This window comes from Panthera uncia (genome assembly GCF_023721935.1).
Source record: "Panthera uncia isolate 11264 chromosome A3 unlocalized genomic scaffold, Puncia_PCG_1.0 HiC_scaffold_11, whole genome shotgun sequence".
Lineage (NCBI taxonomy): Eukaryota > Metazoa > Chordata > Mammalia > Carnivora > Felidae > Panthera > Panthera uncia.
Genome location: NW_026057578.1, coordinates 21,186,180 through 21,204,279, shown reverse-complemented (window position 1 = coordinate 21,204,279; position 18,100 = coordinate 21,186,180). Strand labels below are relative to the sequence as shown.

The following is an 18,100-nucleotide window of genomic DNA, read 5'->3' as shown; positions in this document are numbered from 1 at the left end:
AATCAGAAGCAGGCTCCAGGCTCTGAGCTGTTAGCACAGAGCCGGATGTGGGGCTCGAACTCACAAACTGCGAGAACATGACCTGAGCTGAAGTAGGACGCTTAACCGACTGAACCACCCAGATGCCCTGATAGATACTTCTTAACAGAAATGATGAAATCCAGAAGACAGTAGAATGACATCTTTAAAGTGCCGAGAGAAAATAACTACCAATCTTGCATTTTATACCCTATGAAACCATCTTTCAAAACTGAAGGTAAAATAAAGCTGTGTTTAGATAAAAACCAAGTAAAAACATGGCTATCAGGTCTGCACTAACGGAAAAAATGAAGGGAGAAAATGAATCTAGAGAGAAACATGGGTATGTAGGAGGCAATTAAGAACAACGGAACACACCAATATAAAATAATACTAACTGTACAAAACAATATTTATGTTTTTTGCAGTTTAAGTATATACATATATATATAAAACCAAAATGCACGACAATAATGCACAAAAGCTACAAAGGAGGGGATGTAAAAAGAGTTATGTGCATTAAGAGTCTAGGAGTATCAGGAGGTGATAAGATAATTTATATCAGACTGTAACATATCAAGAATGCATGTTGAAATCTGTAGGGTAAAGCGCCAAAAGAACTGTAAAAGAATACATACTTAATATGTTCAGACAGTGGTAAAAGTAGAATAAATACTTTTGATTTACCCCCCCGCAAAAGGTAAAAAATGAAAAAAGAGAAGCAAAACCAGTGGGTCAAACACAAAACAATAAGAGGGTAGACAGAAGCCTAACTGAAACAATGATTATATTAAATCCGACTTTCTCAACAGTAGCACCATTGACATTTTGGGTTTGATAATTATTTGTGAGTCGAAAGCTGTCCTATGCATTGTAAGATATTTACTAGTATCTTTGGCCTCTGTCCCCCAGATGTCAGTAGCATCACTCCAGGTGTGACAGCAAAAAATGTCCTCAGAAACTGCCAAATGTCCCACGGAGGGTAAAAATGGCCCTTGGATGAGAACCACCAGCTTAGAGTCATCATAATCCCAATCAAAATGCCAAAAGGACTTTTGTAGAAAGCAACAATAATGCTCTAAAATTGATGGCACAGACAATCTTGAAGAGGAGAAGTTACACTGGCAAGTTGTGGTTTCTTACACTATTTGATTTTAAGGTTTACTGTAAAGGTATAATAATTAAAGTCAGTGTGTTATTAGCATAAAGAATGACAAACAGACTAACAGAACAGAATAGCCCCCTCGTGTACAACAGATCTGCATACTGGACAAGGGCAATGCTGAAATGACCTGGTGGAAAGAACAGTCTTTTTAATGGAAGGTGCTGTGTCATTTGCCTATCCATGTGAAAAAATATATATGTCTTGATTCCATCAGACACTGGATTCAAATGTGAAATGTAAAGAAACTGTAAGAAAACAGAGAAGAGCATCTTTGTGATCTTGGGGCAGGCAAAGATTTCTTAAACAGGATACAGAAAAGGGCTAACCATAAAAAAAATTGATAGACTGGATTACATTAAACAACTTCTGTTCATCAAAAGACATCATTAAGAGAATGAAAAGACCGGGGCGCCTGGGTGGCTCAGTTGGTTGAGCGTCAGACTTCGGGTCAGGTCATGTTCTCACGGTTTGTGGTTTTGAGCCCTGCATCAGGGTCTGGGCTGACAGCTGACAGCTTGGAGCCTGGAGCCTGCTTCAGATTCTGTGTCTCTCTTTCTGCCCCTCCTCTGCTTACACTGTGTGTGTGTGTGTGTGTGTGTGTGTGTGTGTGTGTGTGTCTCAAGAATAAATAAACATTAAAAAAAAAAAAGAGAGAGAGAGAGAGAGAGAAAGTGAAAAGACAACCCACAGAGTGAGGAGATATTTGCTATATATCTGACAAAACACTCATGTTGATAATATAAGATTTTTCATAAGTCATTAAGAAAAAGACAACCCAGAAGAAACATGGAAAAGGACTTGAATAGACGTATCAAAAAAGAGGATGTCCAAATGGCTAATCAACATATAAAAAGACACTCAACATCATTAGTCAGGAAAATACAATTTAAAACGTCACTGAAATATTGCATACCTACCAGAAGGGCTAAGGTGAAAAAAAAAAAAAAAAAAAGAAAAAGAAAAAGAGAAAGGAAAAGGAAAAGGAAAAGAAAAAGAAAACACTAGGTGTTGGCGAGGAAATGAAGCAACTAGAACTCTCATTCAGTACTGGTAGGAGCACAACTACTTTGCAAAACTCTTTGGCAGCATCGTTCTATAGGTGAACATGCGTATGCTCTATGATCTAGTAATTTCACTTTTTGCTAAACACCCAACAGAAATGCGTACACAAACATACCAAAAGATGCATTCTGGATTATACTATCCACAATTGCCCCTGAACAGAAAGCGCTCAAATGCCCTTCTCTAGTAGAATGGGTAGATTTCGGTATATTCTGTTAATGGAGTACTCTACAGATAAAGATTTATCACAATTGGAGATCTTCAAAAGAATGGGCTATAGACTCAGAAAGAGATAAACCAGCTTTCTGTAAGGAAGAGAGTATACCAAATTGCTACTTTGACACGACTATAAAAGGCAATCATATACCTTTATGGGAGGGCCGTGAAATCACACTTGTGTGACAATATGTCAATTACAGAAAGAATTGTTTAGAGACTTAGAGACTCAGGAGTTCCAGATTCTTTTCCTATAAAATGCAACCCTGATTATTTAAAGTGGCACTGCGAGGTTTGTTGTTGCTGTAACTGACGGCACCAGGGGCATTCTGGCCCAAAGTGATACTGGGATGAGGCCTTTGGATTCTCTGGCTGAGTAGAGAATACCATCCAGAGTTCAACTGTGGCAGACTGGGACTGAAAAAACATAACCTGAATAACCAATTCTCGATTGCTGATGGCCAACTCTACCTTCCCAGCTCAGTGTGCCCAGACTGTGGTTGTGGAAAGCAGTCACTAAAGAGGCAAGGGAAGACATCTGCAATTGTAGTGCATGGGCGAACCTGTTCCCCACCACGGCCTCTCCTGGTTCTCTCCTCTCTCTCTGCCTTGTCATGGGGATGGGTCAGGGACCATCCCTGGGCCATGGCATACAGGTGAAGACAAATGGGAGCGATCTGTACAGGACAAAGTGCTATGCCTTACAGACACTTCAAGGATAAGACAGTAGACAGAGTACTTACTATATCACACAATCAAGAAGTGAAAAAGGGAGAAAGAAAGAAGCACAAAAGAAATTTGGGGGAAAAAAATGAACACCAACAGTGAAGTGTTCATGGAGAGAGGAGGATTTGCGTTGGAATTCAGGGACTACACGTTTGGGGCTATGCATGAAGGCTGCTCGAGGTAAAATGCCTGTTACAAGCAAAGGCCTGGAGGAAGAAGAGTGAAAGCATCTAGAAAATGCAAAGACAAGATAGAGATGCCATCAGAGCAGGTGAGCCACACACCATTCAGGACTGACATTCTGATCACCTGGGCCTTTGCACTTGCTGCTCTGCCATATATCCTCCCGATTTGCTCTCTCATCTCTTTTAGGGCTTTGCTCAAACGTGAATCCTGAGTGACGCCTTCTCTGATCACTCCTATGGAAAACTGCAACCCATCCTCACTCCTCCCCACCCTGGCACTCCCTATCTTCTTTCCCTGACTGTAGTTTTCCTCAATAGCACTTAGCACCATCCGTCAAACAAGATTATCTACTATTTATTTGTTTACTGTTTCTCTCCTCTCACTAGAATATAGGCTCTAGAAGAGTGATAACTTGACATGTTTGCTTATTGCTTCTGGCACAGAGCAGGTATTCGATAAATGCCTGCTGAGTCAACAGCCATATTCTAAGGTCTGGTTCTCTCATTGGTAGAGCTTTAATATCAGCTACGCCTCAACTGGATTCTGGGTTAAAACTGCCATATTCTTCTTCTCTTGGGGTAATTCCTACAGGTAGATGACATCATCCTTTATGGGAGGATCTTGCTAGGTTCATTCTTAAGAGGCAATCATAGCTCTAGATTTTGGCTAGGCCACTTATAGGCTGTTTCTAGGACAGGGCCACAATAAGAACACAAATCTGACTATCTGGATTCTAGTCCTGGCTCTACTCTTGGCTGTGTGACTTCCATGAATTTCAGTTTTTTCAACCTAACATACACTTGGTAGATAAGATGATCTCCAAAAGTTCTAACTTTGAATAACAAGCATATGGATACAAAGACTGGGTTTAGATTCCAGAGACAGGAGTTCAGACCTGAGAATTGCCAATACGAGTTCTTGGACAGACGGAAGAGAATTAATATTTGTTGAACAAAACTCACCAAATGCCCGGCATGTTCTAGGTATTTTATGTGCATAAAAGTTCCTCATCCAGAAGCTGACTATAACACAAGGCTCAGAGAGGTTAAGTGATGCCATGGGCACACAGCAAGCAATGTCAGACATGGAATTCACCTCAAGCCTGTGTGACTCCAAAGGCTGCACACACACTTTCTACCATACCAGAGGTTCCCCCAGTCTGCTTATCAGAATCAAGGGGGAGCGATGTAAGTACAGATTCCCGGGCCCCACACCAGAGCTACTGAATCAGAATCTATATTGGGGTGGAGGAGATGGCAGGTATGCTTCTGAAACTATTTTAAAAGTTTTCAAGGTCAGTCTGATGACCAGCCAGGCATGGGAATCCCGCATTGTACACATTCTACACAAACTCTATCTTCTGAAGAATAAGAACCAGGTGATGAAGGGGTACGTGCTCAGTATCCATCTGGCAGTAGTGTACAAAGTACACTGGGGGACCACTGCTATGGGTTAAAATGACTGGTTTAGGGGCGCCTGGGTGGCTCAGTCGGTTGAGTGTCCGACTTCGGCTCAGGTCATGATCTCACAGTTCGTGGGTTTGAGCCCCGCATCAGGCTCTGTGCTGACCGCTTGCTCAGAGCCTGGAGCCTGCTTCAGATTCTGTGTCTCCTACTCTCTCTGCTCCTCCCCCGTTCATGCTTTGTCTCACTCTGTTTCTCAAAAATAAATAAATGTAAAAAAAAAAAAAAAAAAAAAAAAAATTTAAAATAAAAAAAAAATGTAAAATAAAATGACTGGTTTATTAGTGCATCTCTCCAACTGAATAGTACACTTTTTTAGTTACTTGTGATTTTCCTAGCATCTGATACAGTGTCTGCCAAGCAGGTCCCACTCACTGTTTGTTTAATAAATGAGTAAAAGAGGGGTGCCTGATGGCTCAGTCGGTTAAGCGTCCAAATCTTGATTGGCTCAGGTCATGATCTCCCAGTTCATGGGGTCAGGCCCTGCGTCAGGGTCTGTGCTTACAGCGTGGAGCCTGCTTGGGATTCTCTGTCTCCCCTCTCTCTGCCCCTCCCCGGCTCATGTGCACTCTCTCTCTCTCTCTCTCTCTAAAAATAAACAAACATTTTTTAAAAATGAGTAAAAGAAGCTGGATAAACACAAAACCTCCAGCATACCATGATATTTTGTAGCTTCCTACTTCTTTCTACCCAGAAATGTTTCCTTAGCATATACTATGTGCCACTCACTGTGCTAAGTTCTTGACAAGGAAAGGGAGATACAAAGTTAACTGGAGGGTCTAGCCCTGCAAGGGAGAAGTATACAATAGAACCCTACGGCATATACAAAATAGAAGGTGGAGGAGGGGAATCAAGGAGACCTCCCATAGATCCTTCTAGAAATTACTTTAGGCTCATTTTGTTTACAGCTGTCCTCTACAGAATACTTGTGAAACAGTGCCTTGTATTACACTAACACTATGTGCCTATACCTTCTACTAGACAAGAAGTTCTTTGGTAGGCAGTATATTCTAGAAAAGTGGCTCTTAACTTAGAAAAGGGTGTACGTCAAGAATATATGCTCTTTTCTTTCATCATTGGGGTAGTGTCAGAGGAGGCCTAGTGGATAGGTATGATTTTCACTACAGTCCTGTGATAATGAGGCCACCCCTAGTGCAGTGCACTGGTTACCAAGTGGGGAGTGGAACTCTTACTTCTACTGGACAGTAGTGAGGAGCTCTTCCCCTTGGGTGTCAAAGGAGGCCAACTGAGGAATCTGGACTTCTACTGGCACTTGGCAGTAAGGGGGGGAGGGGTAACCCTTTCCTCTGCCAGAGTGGTGTCAGAAAAAGCCAGCTAAAACAGAAGACTTAAATAAGATCCAGAGTGTCACTCAGAACATAATGCAAAAATGTCCAATCAAAAATCATTCATCATACTAAGAACCAGGAAGATCTCAAACTGAAAGAATAAAGACAATTAATACATTCAACACTGAGATGACAGATGTGAGAATTATCTGACAAAATTATTACAGCAGCCATGATTAAAATGCTTCAATGAGCAATTCTGAACTTGCCTGAAGCAAACGAAAGAATAGAAAGCCTCAGCAAAGAAATAGAAGATATAAAGAAAAAAATAAATAGCAATTTTAGAACTGAAAAATTCGATAACAAATGAAAAGGTCAGCAGACAAGTTCAACAGCAGAATGGAGGGGGCACAGGAAAGAACCTATGAGCTGTAAAAATGAATAACAGAAATTACCTAATCTGAACAACTGAAAGAAAATAGACTGAAAAGAGCCTCAGGGACCCACGGACCATAACAAAAGATCTAAGAGTTCCAGAAGAGGAGGTGAAAAAGGGCACGGCTGAGAAACCACTCAAAGAAATAATGGCTGACAACTCCCTCAAATTTGGCAAGAAACATACATCTATATACTCAGGAAGCTTAGTGAACCCCAAATAGGATAAATCCAAAGAAATTTACACTGATTATAATTACATCATAATTTAATTCTGAAAAGGAATGACAAAAGAAATAATGAAAGCAGTCAGAAAAATGATACCTTGCCTACAGAGAAAAAATAATTGGAATGACAATGGAGTTCTCATCAGAAACCATGTAAGCCAGAAAGAAGTGGCACAATAACTTTCAGGTGCTGGGAGAAAAAAAAGGAAAAAAAAAAAAAAAGAACTATCGAGACAGAATCGTATACGGAGCCAAAATGCCCATCAGGAGTGCAGTGTAAATCGAGACATTCTCAGATGAAAGAAAACTAAAAGAATTTATCACCATCAGGCTTGCTCTAAAAAAAACATAGCTAAAGGAAATTCTTTCAACAGAAAGGACACATTAAAAAAAGGAATACTAGGGGTGCCTGGGTGGCTCAGTTGGTTAAGCATCTGACTTCAGCTCAGGTCATGATCTCACAGTTCATGAATTCGAGCCCCATATGGGACTCTGCTGACAGCTCAAAGCCTGGAGCTTGCTTCAGATTCTATGTCTCCCTCTCTCTCTCTCAAAAATAAATAAACATTAAATTAAAAAAAAAAAAAAAAAGGAATACTTGTGTCAAGGAGGAAGAAAGAACATGGTATGTGAAGATATGTATAAATATAATAGGCTTTCCTTATTCTTTTGAGTTTTCTAAATTGTGTTTGATAGTTGAAGCAAAAATTGTAACCCTGTCTGATTTGGATCTAAATGTACGGGTAGAGGAAATATTTACAACAATTATATTATAAATGGGGGAGGGTAAGGAGACATAAAGGGAAGTAAGGCTACTATCCTTCACTAGTGCTGGTAAAGATAAATTACGTACAATGCAATACCTAGAAGAACCATTAAAATGGTTCCAAAGAGATACATTCAGAAATGCTGTGATAATAAAATGGAATTCCAAAGAATGTTCAAGTAACCTATAAGAAAGCTAGAAAAAGAAAATAGAGAAACAAAAACCAGAACAGAAAACAAAAAACAAAATGGAAGATTAAGCTCTATCATAATAATTATATTAAATATAAAAGGTCTAAATATACCAATGAAAAAATAAACAGAGAATGTCAGAGTAGATTACAAAATATGACCTATGTCTATGCTGTCTACAAGAAACTCTCTTCAAATAGAATATAGGTAGGTTGCAAGTAAAAGGACAGACGAAAAGGGATATTATCACGCAAACATTAATCAAAAGCAAGCAAGAGTGGTTATCTCAACATCAGATAGACTTCAGAAAAAAGAAAATTACCAGAGATAGGGAGGGACATTCTATAACCATTAAAGGGGAAACCAATAGAGAAGACAGCAATCTTCAACGGATTCTGTCAAGACATAAATGCTAAATACAAAACAACCACAAAATGTGTGAAGCAAAAATAGAATAAAACTGAAAGGAGAACTATGGGTGGTCACCACAAGCATAGGTGGTGACTTCTCAAAGACTGATAAAACAAGTAGGAAATCAGCAAGGATAACAGAACTCAAGAACACCTCAACCAACAGGATCTAAGCAACATTTAAAGAACACTACAACCCACAACAGGAGAATACACTTTCAAGTGACCATAGAACAGATACCAAGATGGATCGTATCTTGCACCACGAAACAGAGAATACAGTATGATCCCCAACCACAATGGAATTAAACTAGAAATCTCAGTAACAGAGATAACAGGAAAATCTCCAAATACCTGGAAACTAAGCAACACATTTCTAATTAATCCATGGATCAAAGAGGAAATCTCAAGGGAAATTTTAAAAAGATACATAAAAATGAATGAAAGTAAGGGACGCCTATGTGGCTCAGTTGGTTAAGCAATCAACTCTTGATTTCACCTCAGGTCACAATCTCGAGGCTGTGAGATCCAGCTCGGCATCAGGCTCAGTGCAGAGTCTGTTTGGGATTCTCCCTCTTCCGCTCTCTCTGCCCTTCCCTGCTCATTTTCTCTCTTTCTCTTTCTCAAAGCAAACTTAAAAAAAAAAAAAAGAAGAAAGAAAGAAATGAAAGTAAAAATACAATGTCTCAAAATTTGTGGGCCACAGCTATAGCCATGCTGAGAGGGAAATTTACAGCAGTAAATACATATATTAGAAAAGGGAAAAGGTCCCAAATCAATAATCTAAACTTCCACCCTAGAACCTTGAAAAAGAGGAACAAAATAAAACCAAAGAAAGCAGAAGAAAATAATAAAGAGCAGAGCAGAAATCAATGAAATTGAGAACAGAAAATAGAGAAAAATCAATGAAACAACTGGTTCTTTGAAAAGATCAATAAAATCAACAAACTTCTAGCAAGACTGATGAGAGGGAAAGACAGATACCAAAGAAAAAGAAAAGAAATCCTCAGGCCCAGACGGTTTCATTGGAAGCTTCCACCAACCATTTAAGGAATTAACACCAATTGTACACAATCTTCTAGAAAATGAAGAGGAGGAAATCTTCTCAGCTATTTTATGAAGCCACTATCACCCTGATACCAAAACCCAACAAAGACAATACATAAATAAAAAATCTGCAAATTTCCTCCATGAACACAGATGCAAAAATCCTAAACAAAGTATTAGAAAATACAACTCAGCAGCATGTAAAAACAATTATATACTATGACAAAGTAGGTTTTATTCTAGAGATGGAAGGCTGACTCAATATTTGAAAATCAATCAGTGCAATTAGCATTAATGGGCTAAAGAAAAAAAAAATCACATGATTATATCCCCCTCGTCGTTCACTTCTAAGTGTTGAAGTGTTCTAGGACTCAGTCACTGGGCCTATTTCTTTCTCCACTTATTCCCCCTTATGACTCCCACATTTATATCTCCATCTCCATCAGATCTCTCCCTTAAACTCCAGACCTATAAACCCCGCTGCCTATGGAGACACCTCTACTTGGGGAGGCATTTCCACCTGGACACGTACAAACCTAAACTCCTGCTTTCACTGCTCAAACCATCTCTTTCTGCAATTCAGTAAACGCAATCTCCCATTTTTACGGCTGCTTAGGAGAAAACCTTTGGCACCACATAAACTCATTTTTGTTTTAGATCGCTTATCTAATTTGTCAGCAAGTCCCAGTCTTCCTCTAAAAGACAAAATCCCCAGATTCCTATCTCCAGAATCTGACCCTCTCTCACCACCTGGTCTTCACCTTTCACCTAGGTTATCACAACAGCTGCTGAATTGGTCTTCCCGCTTCGGCCCGTGCACCCTTGCTATTTTCTACTCAACAGCCACAACGTTCTTCTTTTGTTCAAAAGTGTTCAGTGAACTCTGATGTAATCCACAGTATTATCCAAATTCCTTACTATTGCTTACAAGTTCCCACGTGATGTGGTCCATGTCATGTGGTCTATGGCTGCTTTTTTGAGCTCATTTCTAGCCTTCTGGTTCATTATCACTCCGGCCTTACCATCCTCCTTGCTGTTCCTCAAAAATGCCAACAGCGGTCTAACAATTGTACTTGGTTTTCCCTCTGCGTGGAACAACATTCCACATACAGTATATGGCTTGTTCTCTCATTTCTTTCAGGGCTCTGATCAAATGTCATCCTATCAGGGAGGACTTCTCTGACCCACATATAAAACAGACTCCTATCCTCCCACAAATCCATTCCTCGCCCTCCTTGATTTTCATTCAAGGTAGATATCGCTTTCTGACTTATTTTATACTCGCATGTTTTTTCAATCTATCTTCCCTTGTAGAAGGTAAGCTTCCTGGGACACAGATCCTGTTTGCTTAAAATAGTGCTTCAGACATAGGTGCTCAACAATTATTTGTTGAAAGATATTTGTTGGAAGAATGAATCACTGGCTCAGGAGTGAAGACTTTGGGATTGGACATCAGATAACCTCGATTTGACTCCTAGCTCTGTCATTTTCCATGTCCAAGTGATATTGGACAGATTACTCACCCCTGTTTCATGTTTTCTCATCTTTGAAATAGTGGTAATAATCCTCATCCCACAGAACTGTTGTTAAGAATTAAATAAAACCAAGTATGTAATGTGCTTAATACAAAGTGACTTGGTATAAAAGCGTTCAGTATATGACAGTGCTATTCAATATAGAAACATGGTCTACATTTGGACTCAAAGGCCCTTGGTTACAATTATGACTAGATATTAACTGTATGATTTTAGGCTATTCACCTTTTTTATATTAATTTCCTCAATCAGCTTTAAATAAAGTGGTGGGATGAGAAAATTGGTTAAGAAGCAGTCCTTTCCCTCCAATCTTAGTTATGTAATCTTGGGTAGGCCACCTAACGTCTGTCTGTTTCCTCATCTGCCAAATGAGAATAACATAATAACTACCTTATAGCTTTGCCATGAGGATCAAATGAGTTACCGTGTGAAGTGTCTAGCCCCTAGCAACTGCTCACTACGTTGGCTACAATTATGATGATTCTAGTCTAGAAGAGAGTCAAAGCATCTGAACAAAGAACTACAATACGGTGCAGTGACAGCAAAAACAGTCACCAACTAGAAGAATGTTTCTTAACTGGAGTTTGCCCATTTCTGGTTAATTCCACACTAATCAGTAAAATGTGAAACTCGGTTATGTCTACAATAACCTGACTCCCTACCACCACCCCCATAGCAGTGAAAAAGACAAATTTCTTCACGGATTTGATAACTGGACTTTAAAACTTTTAAAAAATAGGTAAAGGGGTCAGAGACTCAAATAGTGCTCTAAAGGAGGTCAATGAAACCACTGACTTCCCTGCCCCCACCCTCAAAAAAGTTAACATATTACTTAAATTTGAGAAACAATCGAAAGGACCCCCCCACAGGGCCAGGGCAGCATGTAATTTCCCGAACGAAGTCAACAAATTAAGGGCACGACGGTGTTTTATGGTGGTGCTGTCACAGACTGAACGTCAGAACTGGACATTAAAGGGTAGTCCTGGAGGCTGAGTGGGAGCACCCCAGGTGAGAAAAGGGGCGTCACCCTTGAAGAAAGAACAGCAAGAGCCAAGCCGTGAAAAGTGCACGTGGGTGGCTTGGCAGAACCAAAAGGAAGATTGGGGGGGGGGGGGGACAGCCAGACAGCGGAACGTATACGGAGAAGAGCGCGGCCTGGGGCCCGCCAGGTTAGGGAGAAAGCCGCCCCCCCCCCCCGCTCCCGTACCCGGTCCTGCTCACTCAGCAGGAGTGCTCCCTCGGGATCCCCCTCCGAGGGCTCCCGGTTGCTGAGTTCCCTCTAGCTCCCGCCACTCTTCCCTTACCTCGTCTTCCAGCCTTTCCCTCACTCTCCCGCCTCCTCGGCCCCGCCGGAAGTGACGTTCTAACTAGCGCGCCGTACAGCGCCAGAAAGGTTCTGCGGGAGCGGGAGAAAGGGTTCCGGTGAGATTCACTGCGCCTGCGTGCGGCTGCGAGCGGTCAAAGCGCCTTCCGGAGGCTGTAGAACTGCGCCTCTCTCCTCGTCTGTTCCTTTCGAAGTGCCCTAAGCGAACTTCAGAGAGGCCGCCGCCACTGAAAGGGCGTTTTTCTGTAGCCCTGACACCTCTCGGTGCGCAGCTACTCCGGCCCTTGCCCTTTGACCCTGCTCTCACGGCGGGGTGAGAGGTCGGTGGCCATCTTGTGGCGGCGGCGCGGGTGGCTGTTACTGCGGAGACCCATCCCCTCCCCCCTCCTTACCCCTCCGGCCGTCTGTCAGTCAGTAAAGAGCCCCTCAAGCCGTCAGGTGAGACCCCGGCCTCGCGCCGTTGCTCTTCCCGCCGCACTGGGCGGCCCAGGCCGCTCCCTGCAGGGCCTCTCTGCCGCCACCATGTCCTCCTTCTCCGAGTCGGCGTTGGAGAAGAAGCTCTCGGAGCTGAGCAACTCTCAACAGAGCGTGCAAACCCTGTCCCTGTGGCTCATACACCACCGCAAGCATGCGGGACCCATCGTCTCCGTGTGGCACCGCGAGCTCCGCAAAGGTAAACACCCCCTCTGTAGCCCCTTGGGACTCCCCTGGATTGTCCTCTCCTCCGCTCACTGCCGAGGCCCCTCTGGCTTCTTAGTGGAGGCTTGCTTTCCAAGCCCCGGCCTCTGATTGCACTTCTGAGGTTGGAGACAGTGTTATTCCCATTTCTCGGAGAAGGAAACTGAGGCCCGGGAAGGTTTAAGGTACTTGTCTGAGGTTCCCAGACTCCCAGTTCATCCGGCCCGTTTCCCCTTCGGCTCCTCCTGCCACTTGTGACTATTATTATCTCGACACCCTTGTAGAAGGTACTGGCCCAAGGCTGTTGTGTGCCAGGCGCTTTGCTGGGCATTTGGAGTAGGAGCCAGAGGATTCTGGAGTAAGACTGCCTAGATCAAGTCCTGGCTTAGCCCCTTATTGGTTGAATGATATTGGGCTAGTGTCTTCATCTCCCTGTGCTTCTGTTGCCTCATCTGTAAAACGAGGACAAAGATAGCTGCCACTTACAGAGCCTTTATTCTGTGCCAGTCACTATGCTGAGAACTTTACGTACATCCTCGCACTCAGACCCGCTCTGTGATGTGGGTACAGTTACCCCCATTGTAGAGCGGTTAAGAGGCCACACTACCTAGACCTTCTCTCTCAGGCCTCTCTTCTCATGCATCTTTCATTGATTCTGGACCCTGCTCAGGATCTGACATTCATTCATTGAGCCCAGCCTGTTATGTGCCAGGCACTGAGCCGGGTGCTTGATAACACGTTGGCTCCAAAGGCCGACTGCCTGGAATTTAAGCCTGATTTTGCCATTCACTGACCCCGGTAGCTTAGCTTCTCTGACCCTCAGTTTCCTTACCTATAAAGTGGGTATGATGAAGACTGATATTTGCTGTGCCTTTAATTATGTGCCAGGTGCAGTACTGGTACCTTCACATACATTGCCATTTTTTAAATTCTCAGAGTTCTCTGGAGTGGGAACTTTGCAGAGAGGAAAAACTGAGGCTCAAACAACTGGCTGTGGCAAGGAGTAAACAGTAAACAGGATAGTGCGGATGACCATCCGGCTTGGTGTCAGGCACAGTGTAGGCGTTTCATAAGCAATGGTGAAATGGGACTGCTAATTACTCCGCGTGAGGCAGGGTCTTTGCCTTCAAGTGCGTACAGCTCGATGGGGAAGGATAGGCACCTTTACAGCTGTTACCCTGACGATTCCATAGCAGAAAGCTGAGGCAATGAACCTTAGAGCAATTGTGGACAGCCTCTGCGTCGTAGGCCCTCCATAGTATAGGAAGTAGCTTTACATGTGCTTCTCCTGTCTGTGAGGTGGAGATCCCACCTACGTGGTTAAGTATTTTCAAGGCCTCAGAACTGGGGAGGCTTAGACTACATCAGGCTGTCAGGCACCAAATTCCAGAATTCTTTCCGGAGACCCAGTTCTAGCCCTGTAGCAGAGACTCCCCTCCCTCCAGATATCACGTGCTGTACTGAGATGGGGTCCCCTCTGGGCATTTGGGGGCTAGAACCTGGAGCCCCCCAGATCCTCCTTCTTGTACCCCACTGTGCCATTCAGATACTATTTCCAACATCCGAGATGTGAATCACCTCTACAGGGACCTCAGAGAGGTCGAAGTCCATCTCAGATGTCACTTTTGTGAAGCCTTCTTGATTCCCCACCTCATCCTATTTGACTTATGGAAAGTAACAGAGTGCATTCATTTATGAAGCTCCTTTCACCCTAATTTTATATGATCCTAATCTCATGGAGCCTACTGTTTTAAGGAGGCTAGCATTATTATCTCCCATTTTACAGATGAGAAGGTAAAGATACTGAGAGATTATAGCTGGGGCATAAGCCTAGAGCCCTCTGATGCCAAAATTCGTGCTTTCAAATACCCGCTGCCTTGGTGCCCATTAATAAGTGAAGGTGATCATCTGACTCCAACCAAACCCATAGCACTTTTGTTTATTAGAATTAGTCACTGTATCCCACCCCCTGCCACGTTAATTTAGCATTTATTTCATTCTTACTAGTTCTGGCTTTTTCACTAGATTTGTGTTTTGAGGGAGAAACTAGGCCTTCTTGTTTCTTTGCAACGCTAGTAGGATTTACCATAGTGCCTGTTACAGTTTAAAAATAGGTTAGGAGTTCAGTTGTGGTCTCTGACATCATTTTCATGGTTGAGTAAAGGATCCAAACAGCACTACCTCATACGACTTTCTGTGGGATGTTTTATATCCGTGCTGTCCAACAAGGTGGTCGCTTGCCACATGTAGCTGTTGAACACTTGAAATGTGTGACTAAGGAACTGGCGTTTTTTTGTGGTTTTTTTTAATTAAGAAAATTTTTTTTAAACGTTTATTCATTTTTTTGGGAGAGAGAGCGAGTGAGCGTGAGTGGAGGAGGGGCAGAGAGAGAGGGAGACGCCGAATCTGAAGCAGGCTCCAGGCTCTGAGGTGTCAGCACAGAGCCCAGCAGGGGACTTGAACCCGTGAACCATGAGATCATGACCTCAGCTGAAGTCGGACGCTTAACCGACTGAGCCACCCAGGTGCCCCAGGAGCTACCGTTTTAAATAATTGTGCTAGTTACAATTGAAGTATTCAGGAGCTATCTGTGGCTAGTGGCTGCCATATTGGATAGTGCCAAGGTAGGGGATGCTCCTCCAAGCATCAGGATCATGAATTGAGCATGCCCCCACACTGAAGTGGAAAAAGATTTTGTGCCCTTATGTTGAAAACGTCTAGCCTCTTAGATTCTGGCCCACCCTGAGTCTTTAGAAGTGGACAGTTCAATCGATGGTCAGGTCATTTTCCCTAAGGTATTCACAGACTATCTGTGAGTCACCTTCAAAGTATTACAGGATTTAAAGAAATTACTTTGTGTTTTGCTTAAATACTACTTTTATTCTTGATAAAATAATAAGAATTTGATAAGATAATAGGAATTTTGATAAAATAATAGAAATAATTCTTATTTATCCCTTTGGGCTCCATTCTAGGTAGAACTTCCCTTTATGGAGAAGTTATATGTAAAATGCTCTCGGACGAATATTTTTTTAGTAATGTTTTTGTATGTTGCCTTGAGTGCAGAAAAACAGGCCTTTTTTTCCTAACTGTTTTAGATGTCAAAACCAGCTAAACGTGACATTTTTTCCATCAGTTAACCATATAAATTTTGCTTAATAACTGTTCTGCTCATTTGGAATGGGCATAGTTAGGCCGTGAAAGGATCTATTTTGTCATATTGGAAAGACATCTGAACAAGTGAGTTGTCTGTCACCTGGGACTAGAGTGGAGGGTGTGTGTGTTCAGGTGCTCTGGGCTTTGTCATAGCACCTTTACACACGTGGTACTTATGTTGGCTTCAAGAAGCTGGATGTGGAGGGATAAAGTTTCATGCTAAATAAATCCTCATTGCAAAGTTTGAGGATGATGAAAATTCATTGGCAATGTAAATAGTGAAAAACTTCGGCTCTCTGGCCTCTTGGCTATCATGTTTGTAGTACTGAAAAATGTATCACGTCTTAATTGTCCAAACTGACATTTTATACAATGGATTCTGAGTTTTTAAACATAAAATACATGGCATTTGTAAAGCTTCACATAGTCCAGTTTGCTTTGTTGAAGTTGAATCTGTTAACTCGTGGCATTATTAGACTTGGTGGTTTTACTTGTTGCAACATCCCAGAACGAGGTTTGCTTTTAAAAAAAAAAAGAACAGCCTTTGCCATAACGATACCTTTGTAGCGAGAGTAGAATATTGTAACTGTTGACACTTTTCCATCTGCTTTTGAGTAATAATTAGAATAGTTAAAGATACTTCCAGGTTTACATATTATCATCAGTTAGCCATGTTAAACTAGGTTAGTACCAGAAGGTTAATGTAACTCAGGATATCCATATTTAATTTTATGAATACATACTTTAAAGATTGTTTTTAACTTGGTTTATTCTTCTGTAGCTATATTTTAAAATGTCACATCTTATGCCTGCTGTGTCAGAATTTATGCATGCTGTGTGCATTTCAAAAGAAACAGGTGGTTTCTGAGAGCAAGTAGAGTAAGGACCAGCTATTTAGGTGTGTGAAGGTTCTATAAGGCTTGTTTGAGTTTTTCAGGTATTTTAGCATGGGAGAAAACGTAGTGTTTTGGACTGTCTGATTGTGTTCTTATTTATTTCCTTTAAAAGAAAACTGGGACCAAGAATGATAGTGATGTAACTTTACGGTTGAGAAGTTATGTGCATAGAAGCCAGGAAATTCAGTAATGTTCCCCCAAGCAACTGTAACTCAGACACAGTGCATGAGGTTTTTATGGTTTAATATATGATACCATATAGAGTAATAGAAAATACTACATTTAATATGTATAAGAGAGAAGAATTACAGTTTTTGTGGGAGCCATAATTTTGCGTATCCAGAATTCAGACATCTTTAAGTTTTCAGTAATAACGTAGCATTAATAATATATTTGTATTTGAGGTAAATATCCATTGGTGCATCTAGAGATTTTTCTGGATTATAAAGTTGGTATCATTGGCTGATTATTGTTATTGGAACGTCCAAAGAGAAATTCTCACCATAGGAACATAAATTACAAGAATCTGCTTTAAAACTGAAACCTAGTTCACCTAGCTCAGTCTTTCATTCTGCAGGATTTGATAATTAATAGTGAATTAGAAATGCTTATCTTTGCAGTAAAATAAATGAAAACCTTGATTTTAATATGTCTTCTTGAGAATGTTGACTGCTTCTCCTGTAGGAATTTTCTTTGGATTATCTTTATTTTTACTGTCAATTATTCCTGTTAAAATATCACAGAAATGAAAATGGCCCATTCTTGTTTTGTTTCAAAATTGTATTCTCAAACCTGTTTTGTTAGAGATGTCAAAAAGTTACTTAAGTTGTTTTTTCAAACATAAAGGAGCCCTGATCTCAGGTAGGTAATGCTTATCTTAGTTTCTTTGGGAGTATTTTAGGGCAGAAGAATTGTGGATTGAGCATTTCCTTGGTGTAAGTTAAGTTATCTTTTTTTTTTCCTTTTTTCCAGCCAAATCAAATAGAAAGCTTACTTTTTTGTACTTAGCGAATGATGTCATCCAAAACAGTAAAAGGAAAGGACCTGAATTCACTAGAGAATTTGAATCTGTCCTTGTGGATGCTTTTTCTCATGTTGCCAGGTATGTTGTCTGGTTTTTTTGTTTGTTTTGTTTGGTATTTAAATGTATTACCCTTTCCTCTTTATTGTTCTTTCCTTTTCTGGGATAACCTTTGTAAATGGACAACTTCATATTTTACAGGGATGTGCTTTACAGTGTTGCAGAGGCCAAATTATAATTTTATGTTTTGTTGCACCCTTAAGAACTATTTCAGACATGTAAACATTTT

At 41.4% G+C, this 18,100-nt stretch overlaps 2 protein-coding genes across 2 annotated transcripts in view; one reads left to right on the top strand and one right to left on the bottom strand.

The window, feature by feature from the left end:
* The window catches only part of TTI1 (TELO2 interacting protein 1), a 44,818-nt gene extending 32,701 nt beyond the window's left edge, over nt 1-12,117 (bottom strand). The window contains exon 1 of the mRNA XM_049650812.1: nt 12,041-12,117. The gene's annotated coding sequence lies outside the window, so the exon portion shown is untranslated. The remainder of the gene's footprint in view (nt 1-12,040) is intronic.
* A 113-nt stretch (nt 12,118-12,230) lies between these two features.
* RPRD1B (regulation of nuclear pre-mRNA domain containing 1B) overlaps nt 12,231-18,100 on the top strand; it is a 50,742-nt gene continuing 44,872 nt past the window's right edge. The window contains exons 1-2 of the mRNA XM_049650815.1: nt 12,231-12,733; nt 17,763-17,892. Of these exons, the coding sequence (XP_049506772.1) occupies nt 12,583-12,733; nt 17,763-17,892 (281 nt within the window). The 5' untranslated portion in view covers nt 12,231-12,582. The remainder of the gene's footprint in view (nt 12,734-17,762; nt 17,893-18,100) is intronic.